General features: G+C 45.1%; 1 protein-coding gene and 1 long non-coding RNA gene across 4 annotated transcripts; both read right to left on the bottom strand.

Annotated features, from left to right (window-relative positions):
- Nucleotides 1-397: 397 nt before the first annotated feature.
- On the bottom strand, nt 398-12,679 carry GABARAPL1 (GABA type A receptor associated protein like 1). 3 transcript variants are annotated; one of them, XM_065571858.1, is made up of 6 exons: nt 12,493-12,578; nt 11,717-11,873; nt 11,252-11,638; nt 7,049-7,127; nt 5,211-5,329; nt 398-2,817 (listed from the first exon to the last, which is right to left on the bottom strand). In XM_065571858.1, exons 3-6 carry the CDS (start codon nt 11,339-11,341, stop codon nt 2,752-2,754), a joined length of 354 nt encoding a protein of 117 aa, XP_065427930.1. In that variant the 5' UTR covers nt 11,342-11,638; nt 11,717-11,873; nt 12,493-12,578; the 3' UTR covers nt 398-2,751. The 3 variants fall into 3 exon arrangements, with proteins under 3 accessions (XP_065427930.1, XP_065427937.1, XP_005295775.1); XM_065571865.1 differs by lacking the exon at nt 11,717-11,873 and having other exon boundaries at nt 12,493-12,679; XM_005295718.5 differs by lacking the exon at nt 12,493-12,578 and having other exon boundaries at nt 11,717-12,180.
- A 7,332-nt stretch (nt 12,680-20,011) lies between these two features.
- On the bottom strand, nt 20,012-22,732 carry LOC135983838 (uncharacterized). Its single transcript, XR_010601667.1, has 2 exons — nt 22,440-22,732; nt 20,012-21,344 (listed from the first exon to the last, which is right to left on the bottom strand). It is a non-coding gene; the product is annotated as an uncharacterized LOC135983838 (long non-coding RNA).
- Nucleotides 22,733-22,999: the final 267 nt, after the last annotated feature.

Below are 22,999 nucleotides of genomic sequence, written 5' to 3'. Positions count from 1 at the left end.
CACAAATCCCAGTCTGTGGTGTATTTGCAGAGAGCTCCCCTGCTCGCTGCTGCTTGATTTGCTTACTACACTTCAAGTAGTAGGGAATGGCCCAGCACATACCACTCTACAAACTCCTCACACACCGCTTAGGTCCTTTAATGAGTCATAGTTATGCCACAGTGAACAACTAGGTGAGGAGACAGATATAAATATGATATGTATCATTCAGAGGGGATGGGATACACTCACTCTCTCTCACACACACACAACATGTGAAGGGAACTCTGGTGTGTTATGAGAGGGAAGTAATGAGCAGCTCTGATATATCCTGTCCAATGGGAGGCAGTGCCATTTTCAGTGACAAACAAAAGTATTACAGCCAACTGCATTTAATATCCAGCCCAGAGCAAGCCTCGGATTTTCAAATGTGTCTTTATTGATCGGTTGATTAAGCCCATACAATCTGAACTTTATTTTACAAGAACCTGCAGCTGGTTAGAATAACCGACACAGAAAAAAAATGATCATCATTGCCTTTTACAATATTGGACTAGAGCGAAAACAGAGGTAAATGCCACAATCCAGTTAAAATAACCTAAAACTAACCCAAACATAAAACCCCACATGTAACAAATGGCCAGAATTATTCCCACAAACATCACGGTGCTAGGGGGAGGTATGGACACAAAATCAAACACCCCAGGTTGCAGCTGTCTCCCCCTGGGCATGCACGAGCGAGAGCATGCGTGAGTGAGAGAGAACACACGTGTAGAGGTAAGTGTGTGAGCAAGCACAAGACTGGGGGGAGAGAAGTGCAATGGCTGTCGCTGCCCCCAGCATGCCTTCACCCAAAGGGATTTTCTAACCTTCAGAACATTCAGAGCTTGTGAAATGAAAGGCCAACATGGATTTCCCCCCAAAGGATAAGGAAATCCCCAATAAGCAGAGAGGAGTGGAGGGAAGAGGGCTGAGGGAGAATTATGTCATGACATCCTAGGCAACACCCAAATGATCTATAATGGTATTTTGAGCGTGAGATCATCCCAGGAGGACTATCCCAGGAGGCGTGCAACAGAAAAGCAAACCTGAATTCAGGATGCAAATAGGGAACGCTTATCTATATGTTTCGCCTCTTGTTCCCCTTTCTAAAGCAATGCATCTCTGTCCTCACTGCAGTACGTCCTGCCAATGCCCCTCAATCCTGTCCTGCAGCCTGCCCTGCTTTTCCAGTCCTGGGCTTCCCACACCACTCTGCCAATGTCCCTCAAGCTTGATCCACAACAGCTCTTCTATTCCTATGCATTTTTGTGGAACAACAGTTCAAAAAGTTGGACAGAGAAATCATAGGACAAATTTCACACGCGTCACCAGAGGTTAGCTGCTTGTCTATTTCTCTGCTCCGGTGCAGTGCTAACCCAGATTTTTCACTCCCCATTGTCACCTCCCCAAGAAAATATAGGGAGTTGGAGTAGAATCATCTTATGAAAATAGAGTGTTTATCAGATGCCCCCCCCTTCATCTGGGGTCCATCTGTTCTTCCCCTCCTCCTTGTCTTCTCCCCACCTCTAGGTCCCTCTCTCCAACCCCCATCAATGGAGGAATGTTTACAGTAATTAAATTATTTTATTATTACTCAAATTCCAACATAAAGCTTCCCCAAAATTGAACTCCTTCCCTAGCCCCTGATTTAACTGATGGCAGTTCTAAGAACGTCCACTGTTTGTGCAACTCAAAAGGCACTGCTTTGGCCTCACAGCTTAAGTCCTGCATGGAATGGGATCTCGCGGTACCTTTATAAGGACAACACTGGCTCAGAAAAAAATACATATATCTAAAGTAACTGTCCTGATGATGTTCAAACTACCCTCCCCCCAGGTAAATACCACTACTTGGCCACAGTGGGGCAGTATTGCCCAACACCAGGAACCCAGGTCAGACTGTGTGCAGGGCCATGAAATACTTTACTCTTAAAGGGCATGCAAGATCTATAAATGAGACATGGAGGGGAAGACTAAATCCAAAGGGTTTATGTACCAGGTGGGCTGCAGTGGAAGGGGCAGAAGAAGTTGTTTTCAACATGTTTGGTCCAGCACCTGAATGAAGTTTAAAAAAAACAATCTCATCTTCCTCATCTCAGCCTGGGTAATTCCCAACCCCTGGTGAAGGAAAGGTTAACAGAGAAGTAGGGGAACTATTCGTGGGCACTAACTAGAATGAGGATGCCCAGCATAGGGACTTCACATGGGCACACAAAGCAGTAAAACACATGGCACACTTGAATGCCCATGCTAGATGGTGAAGGTAAGCATGAGAGGGACAGTACAATATACTCACTCCCACATCCAGAGAATGTGCACACACCTTACTGTCACCCAGCAACCCTTCCCTACCTCCCCCACTGCTACCTGGAAGGTGTGCGAGTCTGGCTTGCTTACCAAGGCCCTGTTACTAGCTAACAGAATTCCCACACATGGAAAGGCGCAGAATGCTACAAGGGGAACCTCCCAGTCACACAGCTCAGAACCTTCTGTCACCCAGTCAGATCACTCAATCGAGCCACGTCTCCTCCCTCCTCCCCCCACCCCGCTGTAAAAGTAACAATAATAGTAATAATAATAATAATAATCAGATGTGTGAAAATGATGGCATTGTGTATGTAGTTCTTTTCCAGTTCTCTCGCCTCAATCTTCCTCCTCTCAGACGTGGATCCCCCCTCCCCCCCCACCATTCCGGTCAGTCCGTTATGCCTATGCGCCCGGAGACCAGCGCTCACTTGCCGTAGACACTCTCATCGCTGTAGGCCACATAGAGAAAATAGTCCTCCTCATGGTTATCCTGGGAGTGGGAGGGGAGAAAGGAAGAGAGATGAGACACACTCACCATCTGGGAACATCCCCAACCAGGGTCCATTGTAACAGCAAAAGGAAAGAGCATTTCTTTGTCACGGTCTCTCTCTCTCCCTCAGGGCCTTATTTCCTTCCTCCACAGAGCACCCTGGACATGGCTGAGTACAGAACAGCAAGGTTTCTTTGTGGACGTTTCTGGTCCACACAGAGAAATGGTTTTGCCCCAAATGCTTGTGAAATAATAGAAATGGATCCTTCCATTTGCATGCCATTGAGAGGTTGTGGGACGGGAGTTGGAGGAATGTGGCACTAGATCTACACTGGAAAAGAAACAAAAGAAACCCCGCAGCAGTGAACCTCAGAATCAACTGATTCAGGGTTGCAGGGCTTGTGCTCCAGGGCTAAAAATAGCAGAGTAGGCATTCCCGCTCTGGCTGGAGGCTGGGCTCTGAGATGCACTCCCTGGCAGCAGGTTTCGGAGCCCAGGCTCCAGCCTGAGCCCAAATGTCTACACTGCAAATGTATAGCCCCGCAGCCTGAGCCCCATGGGCCCGAGTCAGTTGACCCATGCTCCGAGACTCGCTACTTCACTTTTTTTTTTTTATTGGAGTGTAGATGTATCCTCTGTTAGCAGCCTGGCCCTAGGTTTCAGGGTCCTGATCCTGAGAACTGCTAGGGTAGGAGACAAGCCAATGAGAGTTGCAAATCATGAAACAGCATTCAGCATCAGGCCCTTAGGTTGTGAAAAGAAAGCGGAGAGGTGTTAAATACTTAGTACCCCAGCAATTTACAAACACTGAAAGTCACTACTGTTCAAAACACAAGATGCATAAGCAATTGTTCTCCATGTCCTCTGATGGTAGGACAAGAAGTAATGGGCTAAGTCTGCAGACAGGGAGATTTTGGTTAGATATTAGGAAAACTTTCTAACTATCAGGGTAGTTAAGCTCTGAAACAGGCTTCCAAGAGAGGCTGTGGAATCCCCATCATTGGAGGGTTTTAAGAACAGGTTGGACAAACACCTGTCAGGGATGTTCTATATTTACGTTGCCCTTCCTCAGCGCAAGGGGCCAGATTTAGAATCATAGAAATGCAAGGCTGGAAGAGACCTTGAGAGCTCATCTATTAACCCCATTTTACAGATAGGAAAGCTGAGGCATAGCGAGATTAAGGGATCGGCCTAAATTCACACACAAAGCCTGCAGCTAAGCCAGGGATAGACCCCAGATTTCTCCAGCCTCAATGCTCAGCTCTAACCACTAGACCTACCTTCTTCTTAGGTGTCTAGTTTGAAAATGAGCCTTGGTGGCTTTATCTTCTATCACCTTCATTAAAAAAAAAAAAAAATCCATCCAGGGTTACTGATGGATAATGATTGTACTCAGGACAGTCTGAGGAAGCCCTTTTAAAAATGCCATTATTACAGTGAAAGGAAGATTTAGGAGATTCTCCTGCTTTTGATGGAGTCACCCCATCTGAGAAAGCTGTAAAGCAGCCCTGCCAGAGATAATGTTCCTTGGGCTCATAACTTGCCCTTTGGAAAAACTTTTATTTGTATCTAGAATGGACCAGGTGGCACCAATTATCAGGTGTTCTCAAAAAGTGATCACTGGAAGATGATCCTCAGACTCCCTATGAGGACTTCATATACAGATTTCAAATTACACATGCTGGTCCCTGCAGTGTACTATCAAACTCAGTGTATTTTTCAGCATATGAACTTATTATGTTTGTTTGCCCACTGGTGTGGTTCCTCTTCCTGGCTAAGAGAAAATGTCTTTGTTTAAACAGGAAAGCAAATGAACAGGTTCTCCAGTCACTCATCTGAGCTATGAACAAACACACCCGCTGGGAAATGGGGCTTAGCGCAGGCAAAAGCCAAATGTATGTGTGGTAGCCTTATTAAATTGTTAGCAGCACATCACTGAATAGAACAGGGGAGGCCTGACTCCCAGTCCTGTGCTTTAATCACTAGACCAACATTTCCTTCCAGGATCTGTCTTGGAAGGAATGGGAAGGAGACTGCATTGTAACACAAAAATGTGGACCTGCCGGGACTCTCTGTGACTCCTAATCTAACACCCTTACATTAGCAAAGGAAAATAAATTAAGCATTAAATTAATTATTAAAATTCCTGTTTCCTCTGCCAAATTCCCCATGCCCCTTGGTCTAACCATAGAATGCAACATTCCAAAGAGGGCTGATGGAATTCAAGCTAGAGTGGAGAGTTCCATTCAAGGAGGAGCTAATGTCAAGCAGGAATCATCAGGCATGCAGTGCTTAGCTCTACTGAGTGAGGAGTTCTCATACGTAAAATTATTCTAGGGTATGAGTTGTTCAAGCCACTACAGCAATATAACAAGGAGATGGGCTGGGCTTACCTCATACAGCTGACCCATAGTAGCACTGGTGGGAGGGATGGTGTTATTGACAAAGAAGAATAGGGCATCCTCCGGCCTCAAGTGGATCCGCTTTCGGATTAAGAAGTAGAACTGGCCAACTGAAGAGGGATAGGAAGGGAAGGGAAACAGTGGAAGATGGAACGTGATTGATACAGAGATCACAGAGCAAAAGTCAAGAGAATGCTTGATACACACAAACTTACACAAATCAATGTCCAGTTGCATTTGCAGATCTCCTGGTCTTCTGGCCCTAAACCCCTGTTCTATCAGCTACCATCAATGCTGCCCTGCAGCCTTTGCTATTCTAGTCCTGCACCCCTCAGTCCTGTCCCACGACCCCCCTGCTATTCCAGTCCCAGACATCTCTTAAGATAAGGTGATCACACAAGAAGAAACCCTAAAAAATGACATGGTATTAACAAGAATGACAAGTTCATTCTAGAGATTGGCCCTCCAATGCAAAGTTCAGATCTACACCTGACTTTCCCAAAGTTCATGGTCATTTGAGTTTGGGATTTTGGTTCAACCTTTTAAAGACACAAAGGTCTGAAATAAAATCTGGATCCAGGCTGAAACTCTGACCCTCCCCACCAAAATACAAATGCGCTGGGACCTGGGATTTGATTTTGGGCTAAGTCACTCTCAGTTTCACTGTAAGAAGAGATCACAAGTGTTACGTAAAGACTAGGAAAAAATGGGCAATGCTGGAAAGAAAACAGGAACTTAAGGGTCACCACCTACCACCCAGTCCAATGTCCCATCACCTGCCTACCAGAGCTGGCCAATGTCCTGATTATACCAGTATCTCATTTTCTACCATATTGATTCAGACCACTGGACACTCTAGTCCCATATCGAGTCTCTCTGACAGCACCTTCACTTCATTCTAGCATGCAGTGCTTTAGTGAAGGGAGACACAAGGATTTCTAACCAGCATATGATCAGCTGACACTTTAAATCCTGAAGCTTGTAGGCCCTTGTAAATTTTACTTTAGCGATTGTCACTGCAGATGCTATTCTCATAAAACACACTCTATTCTCATTCATAAAACACACTCTATCCTCCCTAAGTATTCGCCTGAACCCTATTCCATGGGAAAGAGTTATGCAGTTAATTATATACTACAGGAAAAATGTATTTCCTTTAATTAATTTATAAATGTTTCCTTTGTTCATGTGCCAAAATAAAATCAGACTTAATCATACAGTGACAAACCCAGGGCCATTTGGAAGTGGAACTTCGTGACTGTCACTGCGCTATATACTATGGCCACTTAGAATTTCATGATGGGAGTATTTAGCGAATTCACATCCTCCTGCTCCAAAGATGTAGACTCTAACCACTTGAGCTAAAGGGTAATGGCCACTGGCTATTAGCTGTATTGAGGGCTATGATACACAGCTAAATCATTCTCATTATAATAAAAGGCAGTGGTGACACAAGTACCTAGGTCATTAGAATACAGTATAATAGACAGAGCCATTCATCAAAAGAGCTCAAAGTACTTTACAAACACTAATTAAGCTCCACAATCCCCCTTGTGAGATAGATTTGTGCAATAAGTACAGAGAGGAAATTAAGTTAAAGAGAGGTTAAGTAGCTTGTCCAAGGTCATATGGCAAGTCCACAGCAGAATTGAAACTAGAATCCAGGAGTCCTTATTCCTAGTTTCCTAGTGCCAACCAGTATACACACTGCCGACTTGGGTTTCCCATCCTCCCAGCAAAGCAGATTCTCATTATGATGAAATAAGTGCAAAGAATTCCTGGTTATTTCCTCACTGGAATGCAGAAAGAAATGGGGCAGGGTTTGTTACCTGTGAGGTCAGAAGGCACAAGGTACTTCCTCTTGTCCAGGTCAGGTACTCTTGCTTTGGGTGCCTTCTCCACAATAACCTGGAGAGGGAGAAATAGGACATGAGAATCACCAAAGAGAGCGGACCAAAAAGTATCACTGGGAAAATAAGTGGTCCCTTTAGAGCAGCGTTTCTCAAACTGGGGTCACCACTTGTGTAGGGAAAGCCCCTGGCAGGCCGGGCTGGTTTGTTTACCTGCCCCGGCCACAGGTCCGGCCGATTGAGGCTCCCACTGGCCGCGGTTCACTGCTCCAGGCCAATGGGAGTTGCTGGAAGTGGCGTGAGCCGAGGGACTTACTGGCCGCTGCTTCCAGCGGCCCCCATTGGCCTGCAGCGGTGAACTGCGGCCAGTGGGAGCCACGATCGGTCAGACCTGTGGATGGGGCAGGTAAACAAACCAGCCCGGCCTGCCAGGGGCTTTCCCTACACAAGCGGTAACCTCAGTTTGAGAAACACAACTTTAGAGAGATGGTTCTTACAGGCCCATGGAAATTCTCTCAAGCTCTGCTGGGGGACCAATACTCAAAAAGCCAGGGGGCTGCAGAACAGGATTGAGTGGCAGTGGCAGAGCTGTGTGGGGAGCTCAGGACTGGAATAATAGGTGTCAAAGAGTAAAGTAGAGAAGGGAGGAACAGTTGCAAGGTTGGACCAGAGGAACTGCAAAATCAGATCAGACTAATGGTCCAAGTAGTTCCGTATCTTGCCTCCAACAGTAGCCATTATCACATGCTTCAGAGAAAAGCACAAGAAACCCCACAACAGAATAGCCAGCCCACACGGGAAATTTCTTCCTAACCCCAATTACTGAGAGGTTAGCTTATATTTTATATATATCGATCGAACATGAAGGTTTACATTCCTTAAAATTACTTTATCTGATCTAATGTAACTGTGGATGTTCTAATTAACCACATAAATGTCTAAACCGCTTTTTAAATCCTACTAAGCTCTTGGCCATCATAATATTTTGTGGCAATGAGTTCCACAGGCTAATTACCTATATATGTTGCGTAAAAGAATATAAGAGTAGTAGACATAAAGTCAAATAGACAAAGAGGTTCAGAACTATGGAAGCAATATTTACAGGTACAACTGGACAAATATTTAACCCCAAATCAACAAGTACTCAAATAGTAGAGAGAGATGTGGTGGTTTGAGCAGCTTCCATGAAAACTTAACGTTCCGTTTGAAATTTTTTGCTGAACTCGGGAAGCCATTCAAAAGTTGGATAGAAATTTCCCTGGCACTAACTGATTTCTCTGGAGAAACATGGAGGCAAGTAATTCCAGTTTTTTATTTTGAGCATGACTAGTAGAGATTGGTCACATCTTGAAACTATGTGGCCTATCATTCTCCCAACACCATCTAGACTCATTTTTTAGAATGAGAGGTGGAATTTTCTGTGCTTGCCCATAGCAAGTCAGGGCAAGAAAAAACTAGGCCCAAATTTTCAAAAATGGTGTCTATTTTTGAGTACCTGATTTGCCTGATTTGCCAAGGTGCTAAACTCTCACAGCTCCAGCTGACATCAATGGGAGTTGCAGATCCCAGGAGCTCTGAACAAAATCCAGCCTAACACACACTTAATGTTGGTACATGAAATCACAGGCTGGTTTTCAAAATGTGGGTCCTAGCATCTCTGTAAGTTTGGAGACTTGACTCTCCCAAGATACTGCATATGTGTGTGGTGAGTGGGATGTGTTTGTGGGTTTGGGATAGCTTGGTGTGTGTGTGTGTGTGTGTGTGTAGAAAGGATATTGTAAATGTGTTGATATGGGGAGGATGTTGTGAATGGGGGATAGTTTGGGGGTCCTGTGTTGTGTATTCAGCATGTGAAGAATGGTGGTTTAGCAGTCCATCACCTTACCCACTTGGCCACCTCGTGGTGTTGCTGGATGTAATGGTGAAGTGTGTGTTTGGGACGGGGGGGAAGAAGACTAAAGGAGTGAATGACTGTGGGGTTAGGTTTGGACTTTTCCTTCTTCCCTCCAATTTCCCAAGGCACTGACAAGGAGAACCTTGTGAAAACAGCAGTGAGATCACCTTCTTGGTATAAGAGGGTGAATCCCAGCATGATTTTTATCTTGATGGGGAAGAAAGGAGAGGTCACAAGAAGTGTGGGACTTGGGAGGAAGAAAGGATGGTACTGGGATTACTAAATCCTAGGAAGTGTTGAGATCCAATAGAGTTTAACAGAGACTACAATTTACAAGGAGATAGGAATGGAATGGGGATGTTTGGTTGATTGGCTTCAACAGCTATTCAATTTGTCTGGATAATAAATTTACCAGGTGTCCATTCTCACGGACCTGAAACCTTCACAAAATAGCCATACTCCATCCAAACTGTCCTTGGAACTTTATCTCCACCCCTCACCCTCAGCTGTGATTCTGATCCCAAACGTTTGACAATCTGTCTGCAAAAAGATGGAGAGACATTTGGTAAAGGAAAAACCAAAGGGCAAATGCACTGCAGATTATCTCCTGATTGTCACTGAGTGGTGTTTGCTGTAGTGTGGGAGGGCACCAATACGCTTGTCTCAGCTAAAATGCTTAGATGTACTGGGTGCACTGCAGAGTTAGCAGCTGAAGGGACATCATCATCAGGGATCCAGCTGTCAGGAAAGGCAGACACAGAAATGATTCAAAGAAGCTTGCCCGGTGCCTTCAGTTATCCACTACATAGCTCTGTCGATGATTTTGAGAAAGGTATTTTCCACTGTGGCCAGATGGATTTCCTCCTGCTGTTCCAGTCCTAAATCTCTGCACACAGAGTTTTTCCTTCAGTTTACCCTAACCTGCAGCATACCTTGCTATTTTAGTCCTGGCCTCCCCCCACAGATCAACCAGTGCATCTCAATCCTGACCTGCCTCACCCCTTGCTATTCCTGTTCTGGCCCCCACATAGCTCTTGCAGTACTTATCCATCATTACCCACAACACAACCTGCTACACTAGTCCTCAGACTCCAGCACAGACCCTGACCTCACTCTTGACCTGTAGCACTCTCTATTATCCCAGGCCTAAGGCTCTGCACCTCATTCCTGACTAGCAACAACACCCACCTAACTACTCCAGTCCTGTGGTCCACATACACCTCTGCCACTGCACTACCTCAATTCTGACTGGCATAAACTCTTGAAAGTTCAATCATGGGGCCTCTCCTAAGGAATAAAATGGTGCTGAATTGCAGCAAAATGTATGGCAAGGTTTTTCTTTCCCCTTGCGTCCACAGGGGATTCTAGACTATTTTGGAAGGTAGCCCCTGAAAGCTAAATCTGGGACAGACATCTCCAATGGGGATGGAAAGAAAGAACATTTTGAAAATATTTAATAAAAGGGACCGCAGAAATGTAATGAGTTTAGTCCACCATTTCCCTTTCTTAATTATTATCATAAAGACAGAAGTTTTCCATAAGCATTCCAAAGGGACTTCAGGATGAGGAAGCACAGCTAGGCTGGAAGAAAATGACCTTGTTTTCAATGTGATTTTTTTTTTCCACAAAGAGATTAAATGAGAGGTCAAAAGACTGAGTGGTTGTTATCAATCTTCTCTTGCATGCAAGGACAAGAACAGAGCAAGGTTGTATTGAAAAAAACAGGCCAAAAGAAAATAAAACAAAAAATAAAATGAAAGAAAGATCTCTGATGACATCATACAGGCCCTCCAGTTTTCCATGAAGGTTATATGATTAACTCACATATTGTTTCCCACCATTTTTGTAAATAAAATGGTTAACTTCCCTCCCCACCTTGCAACAACATGCACACAGACTATCATAAAAAAAGATTAGCAGCGTTTTTCCCTGCTAAATTGCTGCAGATCATGGAGGGAAGGGGCCAGAGAGATACATCACCTATTTACATATCAAATCAAATGGTATTGTTCTTGGTATATAACAATATAATAAATAGATACAGGTATATAAACACCGATCAGAAAATAAACAGCAAATTTCAAGCAGATCAGGACATTAAAATATACTAAATAACAATCCCAAATCCTCTTCCCCACCCTCTCCCCCTTTAAAAAAATAAACCACAGAACATTTGATAAATCCAAGGCCACACAAATTCTTTGTAAAATATAATCAGCACTGCAAGGCAAGCCCAGGGGGCAGCAATCAGTACATTATAGGAAGACACAATGATATATTCCACTCACAGGGACCCTGTCTGGATATTTCTTTCTGATTTTCTCCCCTTCTTTTTTTCTGTATTCAAAAGGATGATCTTCTTTGTACTGGAATTTCATGTTGTTGATCTTTTTTTGGTGTCTCAAGTTTCCCCTTTTGATGCTGTTGTTTCTTATTATAAAATATATTTGTATGTATGTAAGGTGTCTTCCAAAGCCCCTGATATCAGAGATAGTGGTTCACAGCAAATTCTGAAGAGAGCTGAGGTTCTTCGGTGCTGCTCTGAATTCTCCTTATGTCAGTTTCCCAGGCTGCAGAGATACAGCTGATCATGGAATACAAACAACGATGTAGCAAATTGGGCATTGTGATGTCACAGGGAGAAGCTTCCATCATTCTAGGCAGCACCATCTCACCTGTAGAATAGGGAGGAGAGACTGCACGTTAATTAAATTGCATTTGCACACGACTGTTAATGAAACATGAAGATATACCTGGAAATACGTGGTTATCACCCGTCATTGCATCTCTGAAGATACGGCCTTTCAAACTCTTTCAAGTATATTTTAAGAATTTGTCCTCCCCCCTTGCTCTGTGTCCTATGGCTTGATCCACACGTTACTGCTACGAACGGGCTTCAGGGCTAAACCACTTCGGGTACAAGGGGAGAATCGTGTGTTGCAAAACAAAACAACAATAATAAAAACAGAAACAAATTCTGTCTCTTTACAGTCTACAGGATGCCTGCCAGCATTTCTAAGTCATTAACAGGGGCATTTGGGAAGGTAACTAGGAGCAGAGTAGGGGGGCAGATCGTCAAATGGGAAATATTTGTGTGAAAAATCCAGACTGTTCTGTTCTACTCTGTCTACGCAGGTCTTTATTCCTTCCCCAAAGTGGGACAGTTTCCCAGGCCTCTCTCTCTGTTTTCGGGATGCGATCTTCTGTGTTTGTGTCTGTTTCCCATGTTTGAGTGTCTGCTGATTAAAGCAAAACAAAGGGTTGAGCAAGAGCAGAAGCTGACCATGACGCATGGGGCTACAAATAATAGTGGCGGAGCGGGCTACATAGAAGCGTGATCTGCTCGCAGAGAGGCGGTGGTGTCATTTGTTCTGAACGGAGCATGACTAATGAGTGCAGGCTCGTGTGTCCATAATAACCTTTAATTTCGTAATACTGGGCTGCTTCGTCCCCTCCCCCAATGCCGCCAAGAGGCGAGCGGGCTGCGGCTCTTGTGGGAGAGAGCTCGTGATTTGGGTGAGTCACACACCTGCAAATCCGCCATCACCGCCTCTGTCAACAGAGCAGGAGAAGGGAAACAGGCGGACAGCCCGCCCTGCGCAGTGTCCGTGGAAAGAGACAGGGGGAGGGGAATCTGTTTGCGGTTTGAGCGGAGCTGCTGTGGAAAGGAGCCGCCACCCTCCAAGTTGCCTCCCCACATCCATCAGGGAATTCTTAGACCAAAACACTTGGCATTGGAGGAAAAATATGAGCTTTAAAGTGAAGCTTGATGCTGCCTCCATTGGTGCTGGGGGGGGAAGGGACCAACCCGAAAAATGAGTGGAGGATATTTTCAGAAATAAAAGTGCCATATTAGGTTTGTTCTCATTCATGGGATCCATAATTTATTAGTGTTTGAACAACTAGCAGTCTTTTATGACAACATTTCTCAATCCAGAAAGTCCCCCATATTTTTGAACAAATTATTAATCTGAAAATTTGTACTAAAAGAGTTGGCTATGTTACCTTGAGGACAGAGCACTTAACTGTGGCTAAGGAGACCTGGGATATGGTCCCAGTTTTACCACTAGCCTGTGTGGCCTTAGACAAGTAATTTTACCCCCCTGTTCCTCAGTTTCACTATCTGTAAAATGGGGACCATACTGATCTCCTTGGTAAAGCGCTTTGAGATCTGATGAATAGCACTAGGTAAGAGTCATGTATTATTACTTTTACTGTTCCTTATTCAGTATTTGTCATTCATTCATGTTTAAAATAGTTCAGTCATCCAGTTAGAGTGCAGAAACTGCGCAACCAATTCGGTGACCTGCTAAACAACAGAAATTGCAAATAGTTGAAGTGAACAGTTTGTAAACAAGCTGTAGGCTGGCCATTATTCATCCAGGTTATTCAGCAGACACTTATAAACAATAAAGACATTCCAAGGAAATCAGTATCAGTTCACAAGACAGTTACTAACCAAGAGAATCTCTTAATGCAGGGGTGGCTAACCTGAGCCTGAGAAGGAGCCAGAATTTACCGATGTACATTGCCAAAAAGCCATAGTAATACGTCAACACCCCCCCATCAGCTCTCCCACACCCCCAGCTCCCAGCGCCTCCCGCCCACCAGCAGCCCTGTCAATCAGTGCCACCCCCTCCCTCCCCCACCTGCCGATTAGCTGTTTCATGGCATGCAGGAGGCTTGGAGAGGGAGGAGCGAGGGCATAGCAGGCTCAGGGGAGGGGGCAGAAAGGGTGGAGTGGGGGCAGGGCCTGTAGCAGAATCAGGGGTTGAACAGTGAGCACCTCCCAGCACATTGGACAGTTGGTGCCTGTAGCTCCAGCCCCAAGGTCGGTGTCTATACAAGGAACCGCATATTAACTTCCGAAGAGCCTCATGTGGCTCCGGAGCCACAGGTTGGCCACCCCTGTCTTAATGAATGGGTCAGCCAGCTCAAATCAGTAAATATATATCAGTTTTGTAAAATTCTTGCAAAAATGCATCAGCACATTGACCAATTCTACTTGCTTACCCAGTGCCATCCAGTGATGTTTTATTTGCCTATCAAAATGTATTCATCCATTAAATTTAAGAACATAAGAACGGCCATACTGGGTCAGACCAATGGTCCATCTAGCCCAGTATCCTGTCTTCTGACAGTGGCCAGTATGATGTTGCACCCCATAATGCTTTATGAGTTTATGCTTATGAATGTATATATGACATAACTGGAATATGTTTTATGCTATATATGCCATATAACATATCTCTGTGAAGGTTATGATCTACTGAATATATTCATCCTATTTGTATGCATGTATCAATTTTGTATTCGAAGTTATGAATATTGGCTATGTACTTGTTTAATTTAAGTCACCTCGGTGAAGCAGTTGGTCAGCTTCCTGAGAAAAGACTATTCTCACTAAGTGCCTAATCAAGAAACTCTTAAGCCAACAATGAACTTGGAGATGTCAATCCACATCTGAGCTTTCCCAGGAATGTGGCCTGGCTGGTAAGGAACTCAGTCATGCATCGACATGTGACTTGCTCATATGACTCCAAAACTCTATCTTGGAGCTGAATTCTGGCTAGAAGAGAGGAGCGGGTCTCCACCCACAAGAAAAAGTCTATTTAAACATCTGAGAGACCCCTCCATTTTGTCTTCAGCTGGCTCAAGAGATAGCCTCTCCACCCCCCAAGGATACCTGAAAGAAACTGGAACAAAGAACAGTAACCACAGGGGTGTGAGTGATTGCTGGGCCCATACTAGGAGGAGACTAGTCTGTAAAAGAAGCTTACTGTAACATCTCTGAGGGTGAGATTTCATCTGTAATCGCTTTCTTACTGTATTAGGCATAGACTTGCGTGTTTTACTTTATTTTGTTTGGTAATTTTCTTTGTTCTGTCTGTTATTATTTGGAACCACTTAAATCCTACTTTTTGTATTTAATAAAATCACTTTTTACTTATTAACCCAGAGTATGCATTAATACCTGGGAGGGGGAGGCAAACAGCTGTGCATATCTCTCTATCAGTGTTATAGAAGGTGAACAATTTATGAGTTTTATACAGGGTAAAACAGATTTTATTTATATAACAGATTTATTTGGGGTCTGGACCCCATTGGGAGCTGGATATCTGAGTGTTAGAGACAGGAACACTTCTTAAGCTGTTTTCAGTTAAGCCTGTAGCTGTTGGGGGATGTGGTTCAGACCTGAGGCTGTGTTTGCAGCAGGCAAACGTGTCTGGCTCAAACCAGGCAGGGCACTGAAGTCCTAAGCTGGCAGGGAAAACAGATTCAGAGGTAGTCAAAGCACATCAGGTGGCAGTCCCAAGGGGGTTTCTGTGATCCAACCTGTCACAGCCAGTACCAGATGCTTCAGAGGGATTGAATAGAACAGGTAATTATCAAGTGACCAAAATTCCCCCCGTGACATTAAGGCTGAAAGGGTTAAGCAACTAGCAGGCTAAATGATCTAAATTCAACCTTTTAAGGCATATTAGAAAAGTATATACATGGTAATTAGGGCTATTCTTTATAAATAGCTAACATCGCCATGTTAGATAGACTAGAGCTTTCAAATGCAAACCTGTATTGTTAGAGAATTAGAGGTAATACTAATTGCAGATGTTTACTTATATCTTGTTAAAGTTAGATGTTAATCATGTAAACAGACGGTTCCTATCTGTTACTATATCTATTGATTCAGAGATCAAAAGGGAATATTAACATTTAGTTGAAACTTGGGTGTAATAATGTCATTGTCTATATTTTTCTTTAAGTTTGTAGTAAACTGTCTATGAACTGCTTAATGGATAATTATCTTATGCTGATGAATGCAACTAGTTACCTATGTATACATAGGAAATAGATGATTCTACTTCAAAGCCACAATGTTTCACCCAAGGAACACCTGCTATCAAGAGGTTGTCAATAGCCTGCCAGAGAATTATAAAAAGAACTCTTGGGCCCTGATCTTGTTATCTCAGATCTGCTTAAGCTTCATCGGGGGAAGTTTGAGTCACAAGACTTTGGTCCCCAGCTCCAGACTGGGTCACCCTGATATTGGACATTGGACTATAACTTATGGAACTTATTCTGAAAGAACGTTTTGCGACTCTAAAGCTCACTATCTCTACTATGAAACTGACCTAAGAACTTTATTCATATCTGTATGTATAATGATCATTTCACCAATACCCTTTCTCTCTTTTCTTTTTCAATAAGTTTTAGTTTAGTTAATTAGAATTGGCTGTAAGCATTTATTTGGGTAAGATCTGAAATACAGGTCTGTCGCATCTTAGGCGTATTTAACATGTGCAATTTCAGCTTTACACGGTCGGCAAAAACAAAAAAAAACAAGAAAAAAGAGAAAAATAACAATTTTAAATACTGTTTCTGCAGTGCGGGCAATTCCGCCCACCATTACACTCAATGTAATTTTGACTATACACCATTTTCGCTTTAGGCGCTGACTGCGGAACGTAACCCCAGCGTAAGATGAGACAGACCTGTATTCATTGACCTGGTGGGTAATGTGTTTGATCCTTTGGGACTGGTAGAACTTTTTATATGATGAACAAGATTTTCAATAATCCTCATCATATTTGACTTGGCTGTCTGGGTGGGAGCCCAAGGCTGGGTTGCTTTAAGGGAACTGTATTTTTGGCATCTGGGTAACCAGTAAGATATTATAGAAGCTGTTCTGTTGCTGGATTGGTGAATCTAAGTATTAAAATAACCTCCAGGTTTGGGGATTGTCTGCCCCATTCTTTGAAGTTTGCCCCGATTGAGCAATCTCAGTGTGGCCCCATGGGACCCCAGTCAGACCACCACAGAGGAGTAGAATTTTTTAAGGCTGATTTATATCACCTTATTTTAATAAGTGTAAGTGATTTTAGTGTTGGGTGAAACTGAAGCATAGAGTCAAGACCACACACCAGATAAGTAGCAAAGCCAAATGAGAACCCAGCTTTCCAGAGTTCAAATCCTGTACCCTGTCCACTGAACAAAATGGCTAGACATCCCAGAAGACTGAATTCTCTAGTTTGTGCTTTTACTTCTGGTTCAGGAAATGGGCAGAGATTCTGTGCGATGCTGGTGGACATTTCTGTGGCATTTTCTGACCCACCACATACACCTGACACAGCAGAAGGAGGACACAGACATGTCAGACTCGGTCTGCTTTCTGGAGCTGGACTACAAGCTTATACTGGTGGGGCTACATCTTGCAGACCTGGAATGACCAGCAGTGCCTCCAGAACTATCTCATAAGAAAGCTACATTTCTGGAGCTTTGTGGGCAGCTTGTCCTAACCCTCAAGCATAGTCACCCATGTGATTTGTTCATCCAGAAGAGGGTTACTATAACTGTCTGGAAACTGGCTATCCCAGACAGCCACAAATCCATTGCCAACCAGTTTGGTGTTGGAAAGTCGACTGTGGGTAAAATGGTTTCTGAGGCAATCAGGCATGCAGTTTATCACAAGGTGGAAGGCATAAAACATATTCCTGAAGTAATTGCTGGCTTTGAGAGAATGGGGTTTCCAAACTGTGCTGGGGCCATTGATGGGACTTATGTGCCCACAGTTTGCCCTCCTCAAGGAGCACATGAGTACATAAACTCCAAAGGATGCTACTCCATCTTTATGCAGGTCCTTGTGGACCACAGAGGCTGATTTATGAACGTCAACATGGGCTGCACTGGAAAAATGTATGATGCTAGGCTTTTCCACCAATCAGGAGTCTACATTCATAGACCGGTCGGGACACTATTCCCACCAAATGATATTGTCATAAATGGAATTACTGTTCCCACCATTATTCTGTGGGACCCTGCATACTCCCTTTTGCCTTGGCTGATATCAGAGGCCCTGGCAAAACAATGTTGAATTACACTCTCAGCAGGTGGAGAATGGTTGTTCAGTGTATGTTTGGCACATTGAAATCCCGTTCAAGATGTTTACAGACCCATTTGGATTCCAGTGTTATCAATGCTGTCTGCATCACCATGGCTTGCTGTGCTCTTCACAGGGCCGGCTCCAGGCACCAGCTTCTCAAGCAGGTGCTTGGGGTGGCATCTCCAGAGGGGGCGGCACGTCCAGGTATTCGGCGGCAATTTGGCGGACGGTCCCTCACTCCGCCTGGGAGCGAAGGACCTCCCGCCGAATTGCCGCCGCAGATCGCGATCGCAGCTTTTTTTTTTTTTTTTATTTGGCTGCTTGGGGCGGCCAAAACCCTGGAGCCGGCCCTGGCTCTTCACAATCTTTGTGAAGCCAGAAGTGAGCTGTGACAGGTTGGATCACAGAAACCCTCTTGGGGCTGCCAGTTGATGTGCCAAAACTTCTTCTGCCCCTACTTTTTCTCCCAGCTTGGGACTTCAGTGCCCTTTCTGGTTTGAGCCAGACTTGCTAGCCTGCTGCAAACCCAGACCCAGGTCTGAACCACGTCCTAACAGCTGTAGGCTTAAACTGAAAGCAGCTTAAGAAGTGTTCCTGTATTTAACACTCAGATGCCCAACTCCCAATGAGGTCCAAACCTCAAATAAATCAGTTTTTATAATACATATACAGGGTAAACTCACAAATTGTTCGCCCTCTAGAACACTGCTAGAGAGGTATGCACAGCTGTTTCTCCTCCCCCCCCCCACACACACGTATTAATACATACTCTGGGCTAATTAATAAGTAAAAAGTGATTTTATTAAATACATAAAGTAGGATTTAAGTGGTTCCAAGTAACAGCAGACAGAACAAAGTGAATTACCAAGCAAAATAAAATAGAACACACAAGTTTATGTCTAATACAGTAAGAAAACTGAATACAGATAAAAACCTCACCCTCAGAGGAATTCCAGTAAGCTTCCTTTTACAGACTAGTCTCCTTCTAGTCAGCATCCAGCAATCACTCACACTCCCTGTAGTTACTGTCCTTTGTTCCAGTTTCTTTCAGGTATCCTTGGGGGTGTGGAGGCTATCTCTTAAGCCAGCTGAAGACAAAATGGAGGGTCTCCCAGGGGTTTCAATAGACTTTCTCTTGTGGGTGGAGACCCCCTCCTTGCTCCTATACAAAGTCCAGCTCCAAGATGGAGTTTTGAAGTCACATGGGCAAGTCACATGTCCATGCATGACTCACTTTTTACAGGCAGCAGCCATTGTTTACATGCTACTTTGAACACTCTCAGGTAGACTTTTTATGTGGATTGGAGCCTTCCAAGATTCATTGTCCTTTAATGACAGGTTTCAGGTATGCATCCGAAGAAGTGGGCTGTAGTCCACGAAAGCTTATGCTCTAATAAATTCGTTAGTCTCTAAGGTGCCACAAGTACTCCTGTTCTTATTGTCCTTTAAGTGTTTCTTGATTGGGCACTTAATTTGCACATTCCTTTCTCAAGAAGCTGACCAAATGCTTTACTAAGGCTACTTAGAAATCAAGCAAGTACACAGCCAATATTCATAACTTCTTATACAACGACACATGCATACAGATAGGATGAATAGATACAGAGATATGTTACATGGCATATGTAGCATAAAACATATTCCAGTTATGTCGTATATATACATTCATAAGCGTATTTCCATAAAGCCTTATAGGGTGCACCGTCACATGAGCCACTTCCATTACTGTCATAGGTCCATTCAGGGGGATTGCTGAACGGGTACCCTGAGCCAGACAGTGCGTCTTACACTGCTGGAGCTGGATGCACATGGGCTACAGAAGCCAGGGATGCTTTGTGCACCTACATTATAGACTTGCATGGGCCAGTGGAAGAAGGAGAATAGTAATCTCATGAATGTGCTTGGGGTGTGTGTGTCAGTGCTGCGTGGTGGGGGGATTGGGGTTGATTTCCATTCAATGTACTTATGAGTGACCTGCTTGCTTATCAAATGGGGAAGTGGAAAGGACGGGTTGGTTCACAACATGAATTGATGCAAGGAAGTGATTGATGTAACAAAGTGTATTGAGCAATATTATTTCCATGCTATTTCTCCCTGATCATGTGTTTACCTTTATTATTTGAAATACACATTGTATGATTTAGTGCAGTGCTAGCAGTAAACTTACTTGATAACATAAACAGCTTTATTTATAAACATGTTGTCACGGAGTGTGGGGAGACAAGGCCCTGCACCCCCGGCTTCTTGCGATTCACCATGACTCTCAGCCAGCCAGTAAAACAGAAAGTTTATTTAGACGACAGGAACACAGTCCAAAACAGGTCTTGCAGGTACAGACAACAAGACCCCCCTCAGTCAGGTCCATCTTGGGGGGCCAGGGGAGGCCAGGAGGTCTGTCTGGCCTCCCCTCCATTTTCCCAGCCAGCTCCAAACTGAAACTCTCCTGCCCCTTCTCTGCCTTTGTCCCTTTCCTGGGCCAGGAGGTCAGCTGATCTCTTTGTTCTCCAACACCTTCTGTTGGCACCATTGTAGAGGAGGGGCCCAGGCCATTAGTTGCCAGGAGACAGAGTGTCGGCCATTCTCTGTGCAGACAGTATCACAGGGGACCTCTTGGGCTCTGCAACAATCACACACCTTGATCCCTTCCCCACCTAGATACCTAAGAAATGCATAGGGGAAACTGAGGCACCCACACAGTATTCAGAGAAAACATTAAGAACATTCCCACTTCATCACACAAGTATTAGGAAAGTACACTATTACCCCATTGGCAGGCAGGCCAGCTGCCGTTATCACACCAAATGCTAGCAAAAACAAAACCTTAAAAAAAACCAAAGTGCATGGACAAGTGCAACCCATGAACAAGATAGAAACCCCCTGCTGTTGCATGTCCCTGGCCCCACATTCTTCTTTCTTTTTCCTTCTACATTTGCTGCCCACTTGGTGCAGGGGGTCGGGGGCATCCACAGAAGAGGAGGTCACTATGGAGGTCTCCAGGGGGCAAAGTTGCACTGCCCAGCCGCTCCTAGGGACCAGTTGCAAGGGCCACCCAGCCATGGAGTTGTCCACTGCAGCCCAGGGTACTGCATAGGGGACTCAGGCTGTGGTGTGGGTGCAGCAGGAGCCAGTACTTTTGCAGCCATTAGTGATAGCAGATGCTGAAACAGTTCTTTCTGCTGAGCTCTATCATCTTCCTATAGCCGCTGTTACTGTTCCAGGAATTGTGAAGCAAAGGTTTGCTCCTGTGTTGCAACCCTGTCGTCATGCTGTGCAGCCAGCCTGAGCCTTTCCTTTGCCTCTCGCCAGGCCTTTCCTCTAGTTGCAAGTCCCTCTGTTTCCTTAGTACTGGACCATCTTGGCCCTCTGCAGAACATGGTTCTTCAACCATAAGTTCATCACAGAAACACTTCTGTTGGTACCGCAAATGAAGGTACGTTGAGCCAGGCTTATGCTGCAGCATGGGCGAGTTGTGGAATTGCAGCCTATAGAGGTTGAGGGGCCTGGAATAAGACAAGACACAGGAGGTTATTGTCTCTCATAGCTCAATATAGGAGCACAGAAAAAAAATCCTTGTGGAATTTCAAGGACATAAAATGTTACTTTTCCAAACTGAACTTTAATATATTGTGAACGGGATGCTTTAGACCATAGAAGTTCCTTGGACACAGCCAGGTTAATCACAGTGAAAGAAGTGTAGACATAATTGTAAGTTAAAAAAAGCTGCTTTTCCCCCTGAAAATTGCAGAAGCATTTGGGTTTAGGGGGGCAGTAGTGGCCTTGCTACAAAAGGATTTTCTATTATTTCGGGCTTTCTACATCTTGGATGATATAACAGTTCTTGTTGTGCCTGTTCTGGCAAAGGGAGAAGTTATTCCAAGCTGCTGGTGGGAAACCAGCACTGTATGGAACTGAAACATTCAAATGTATAGTGACTGAACAGCACACCTATGAGTGAAGTGAGCTGGTCACCTACCGAGGTCGGGTGGCCCTAGAAAATACACCCTATCCCAAAATGTGACTAGCTATCTGGAGTTTCTGCTACAGGAAAAGCTTGCAGCTATCAGACCCCCAGGACTGGGTCAGAATTCATGATGGAATCATATTAGCTTCCTTCGCCTGTTATAACTGCATGCAAACACACAGAAATCCACTGCGATCTTCCTTACAGCCCCTTCTCCCCTGGGCACATTTCTGGACAAAATTTCAAACCTGCATCATATTTGAGACAACTGATTTTGTATCTGTGGACTGCATGGACTACTAGTTTTGTGAGGGGAATGCATTTCCACCTCCCCTCCCTGCCTCCCACAACAGTTCACTGTTTCCAGACACCTCATTACACTTTTCAGTGGTTACAGAGCGGCGTTACTTACATTGCCATCCCTGTAAGACAGGGGTGCTGGAACCGGGGAGGCCACAACAACACAGGATCTCCCCGGAGCTCCCATGCCTTGGGGATACCTCAGCAGGGGGAGAAGTGCACACAATGCCCTAACTCGGGCTGAGCAGAGGGAATGTGGTCCCAGCACCTTCCCCAGCGAACCCCCCACCCTGCGCCCAGCCCGGGGCTTCTGCGCTTTCCCCTCCAAATTTACCTGCAAGGGAGGGCTCTGTCCTTTTCTCGCTGTGCCTCCCCCCATCCCCCGGCACATTTCCAGCTCGCCCGGCCCCTCTCCCCAGCAGCCAGGCCTGGGAAGGGAGCAGAGGGGGCAGGACGGAGTCGCTTCTCATGCTGGCTGAGGGTGGCTGTTCCAGGTCACTGCCTCTGTGCGGCATGGTGGCTGCATGTGAAAGAGCCCAGCTGGGGAGGCGGTGGTGGCCTGCCTCCTCAACTCCCCACCTGGGTATGGCTGCTGGGGACAGGAGCCGAGTGAGCCAGAAACGTGTCAGGGGCAGACACAGCCAAAGCCCCCCCTGTCCCCAGCTCCAGGCCCAGGCAGGGAGTGGAGGGGGCGTGGGTTGCTGCCACCTCCCCAGCCAGGCTCTCACAGGCAGCCGCCGTGCTGCATAGAGGCAACGACCGAAGCGGCCATCCTCACTCGGCAGGAGAAGCGGCTCCATCCCGCTCCCTCCACTCCCCGCCTAGACCCAGCTGCCGGGGAGAGGGGCCAAGCGAACCATAAACGTGCTGGGTGGGGGAGGTGTAGTGGGAGAA

Source organism: Chrysemys picta, chromosome 1 (genome assembly GCF_011386835.1).
Source record: "Chrysemys picta bellii isolate R12L10 chromosome 1, ASM1138683v2, whole genome shotgun sequence".
Classification (NCBI taxonomy): Eukaryota; Metazoa; Chordata; order Testudines; family Emydidae; genus Chrysemys; species Chrysemys picta.
This window is presented reverse-complemented; position numbering and strand designations above follow the sequence as displayed.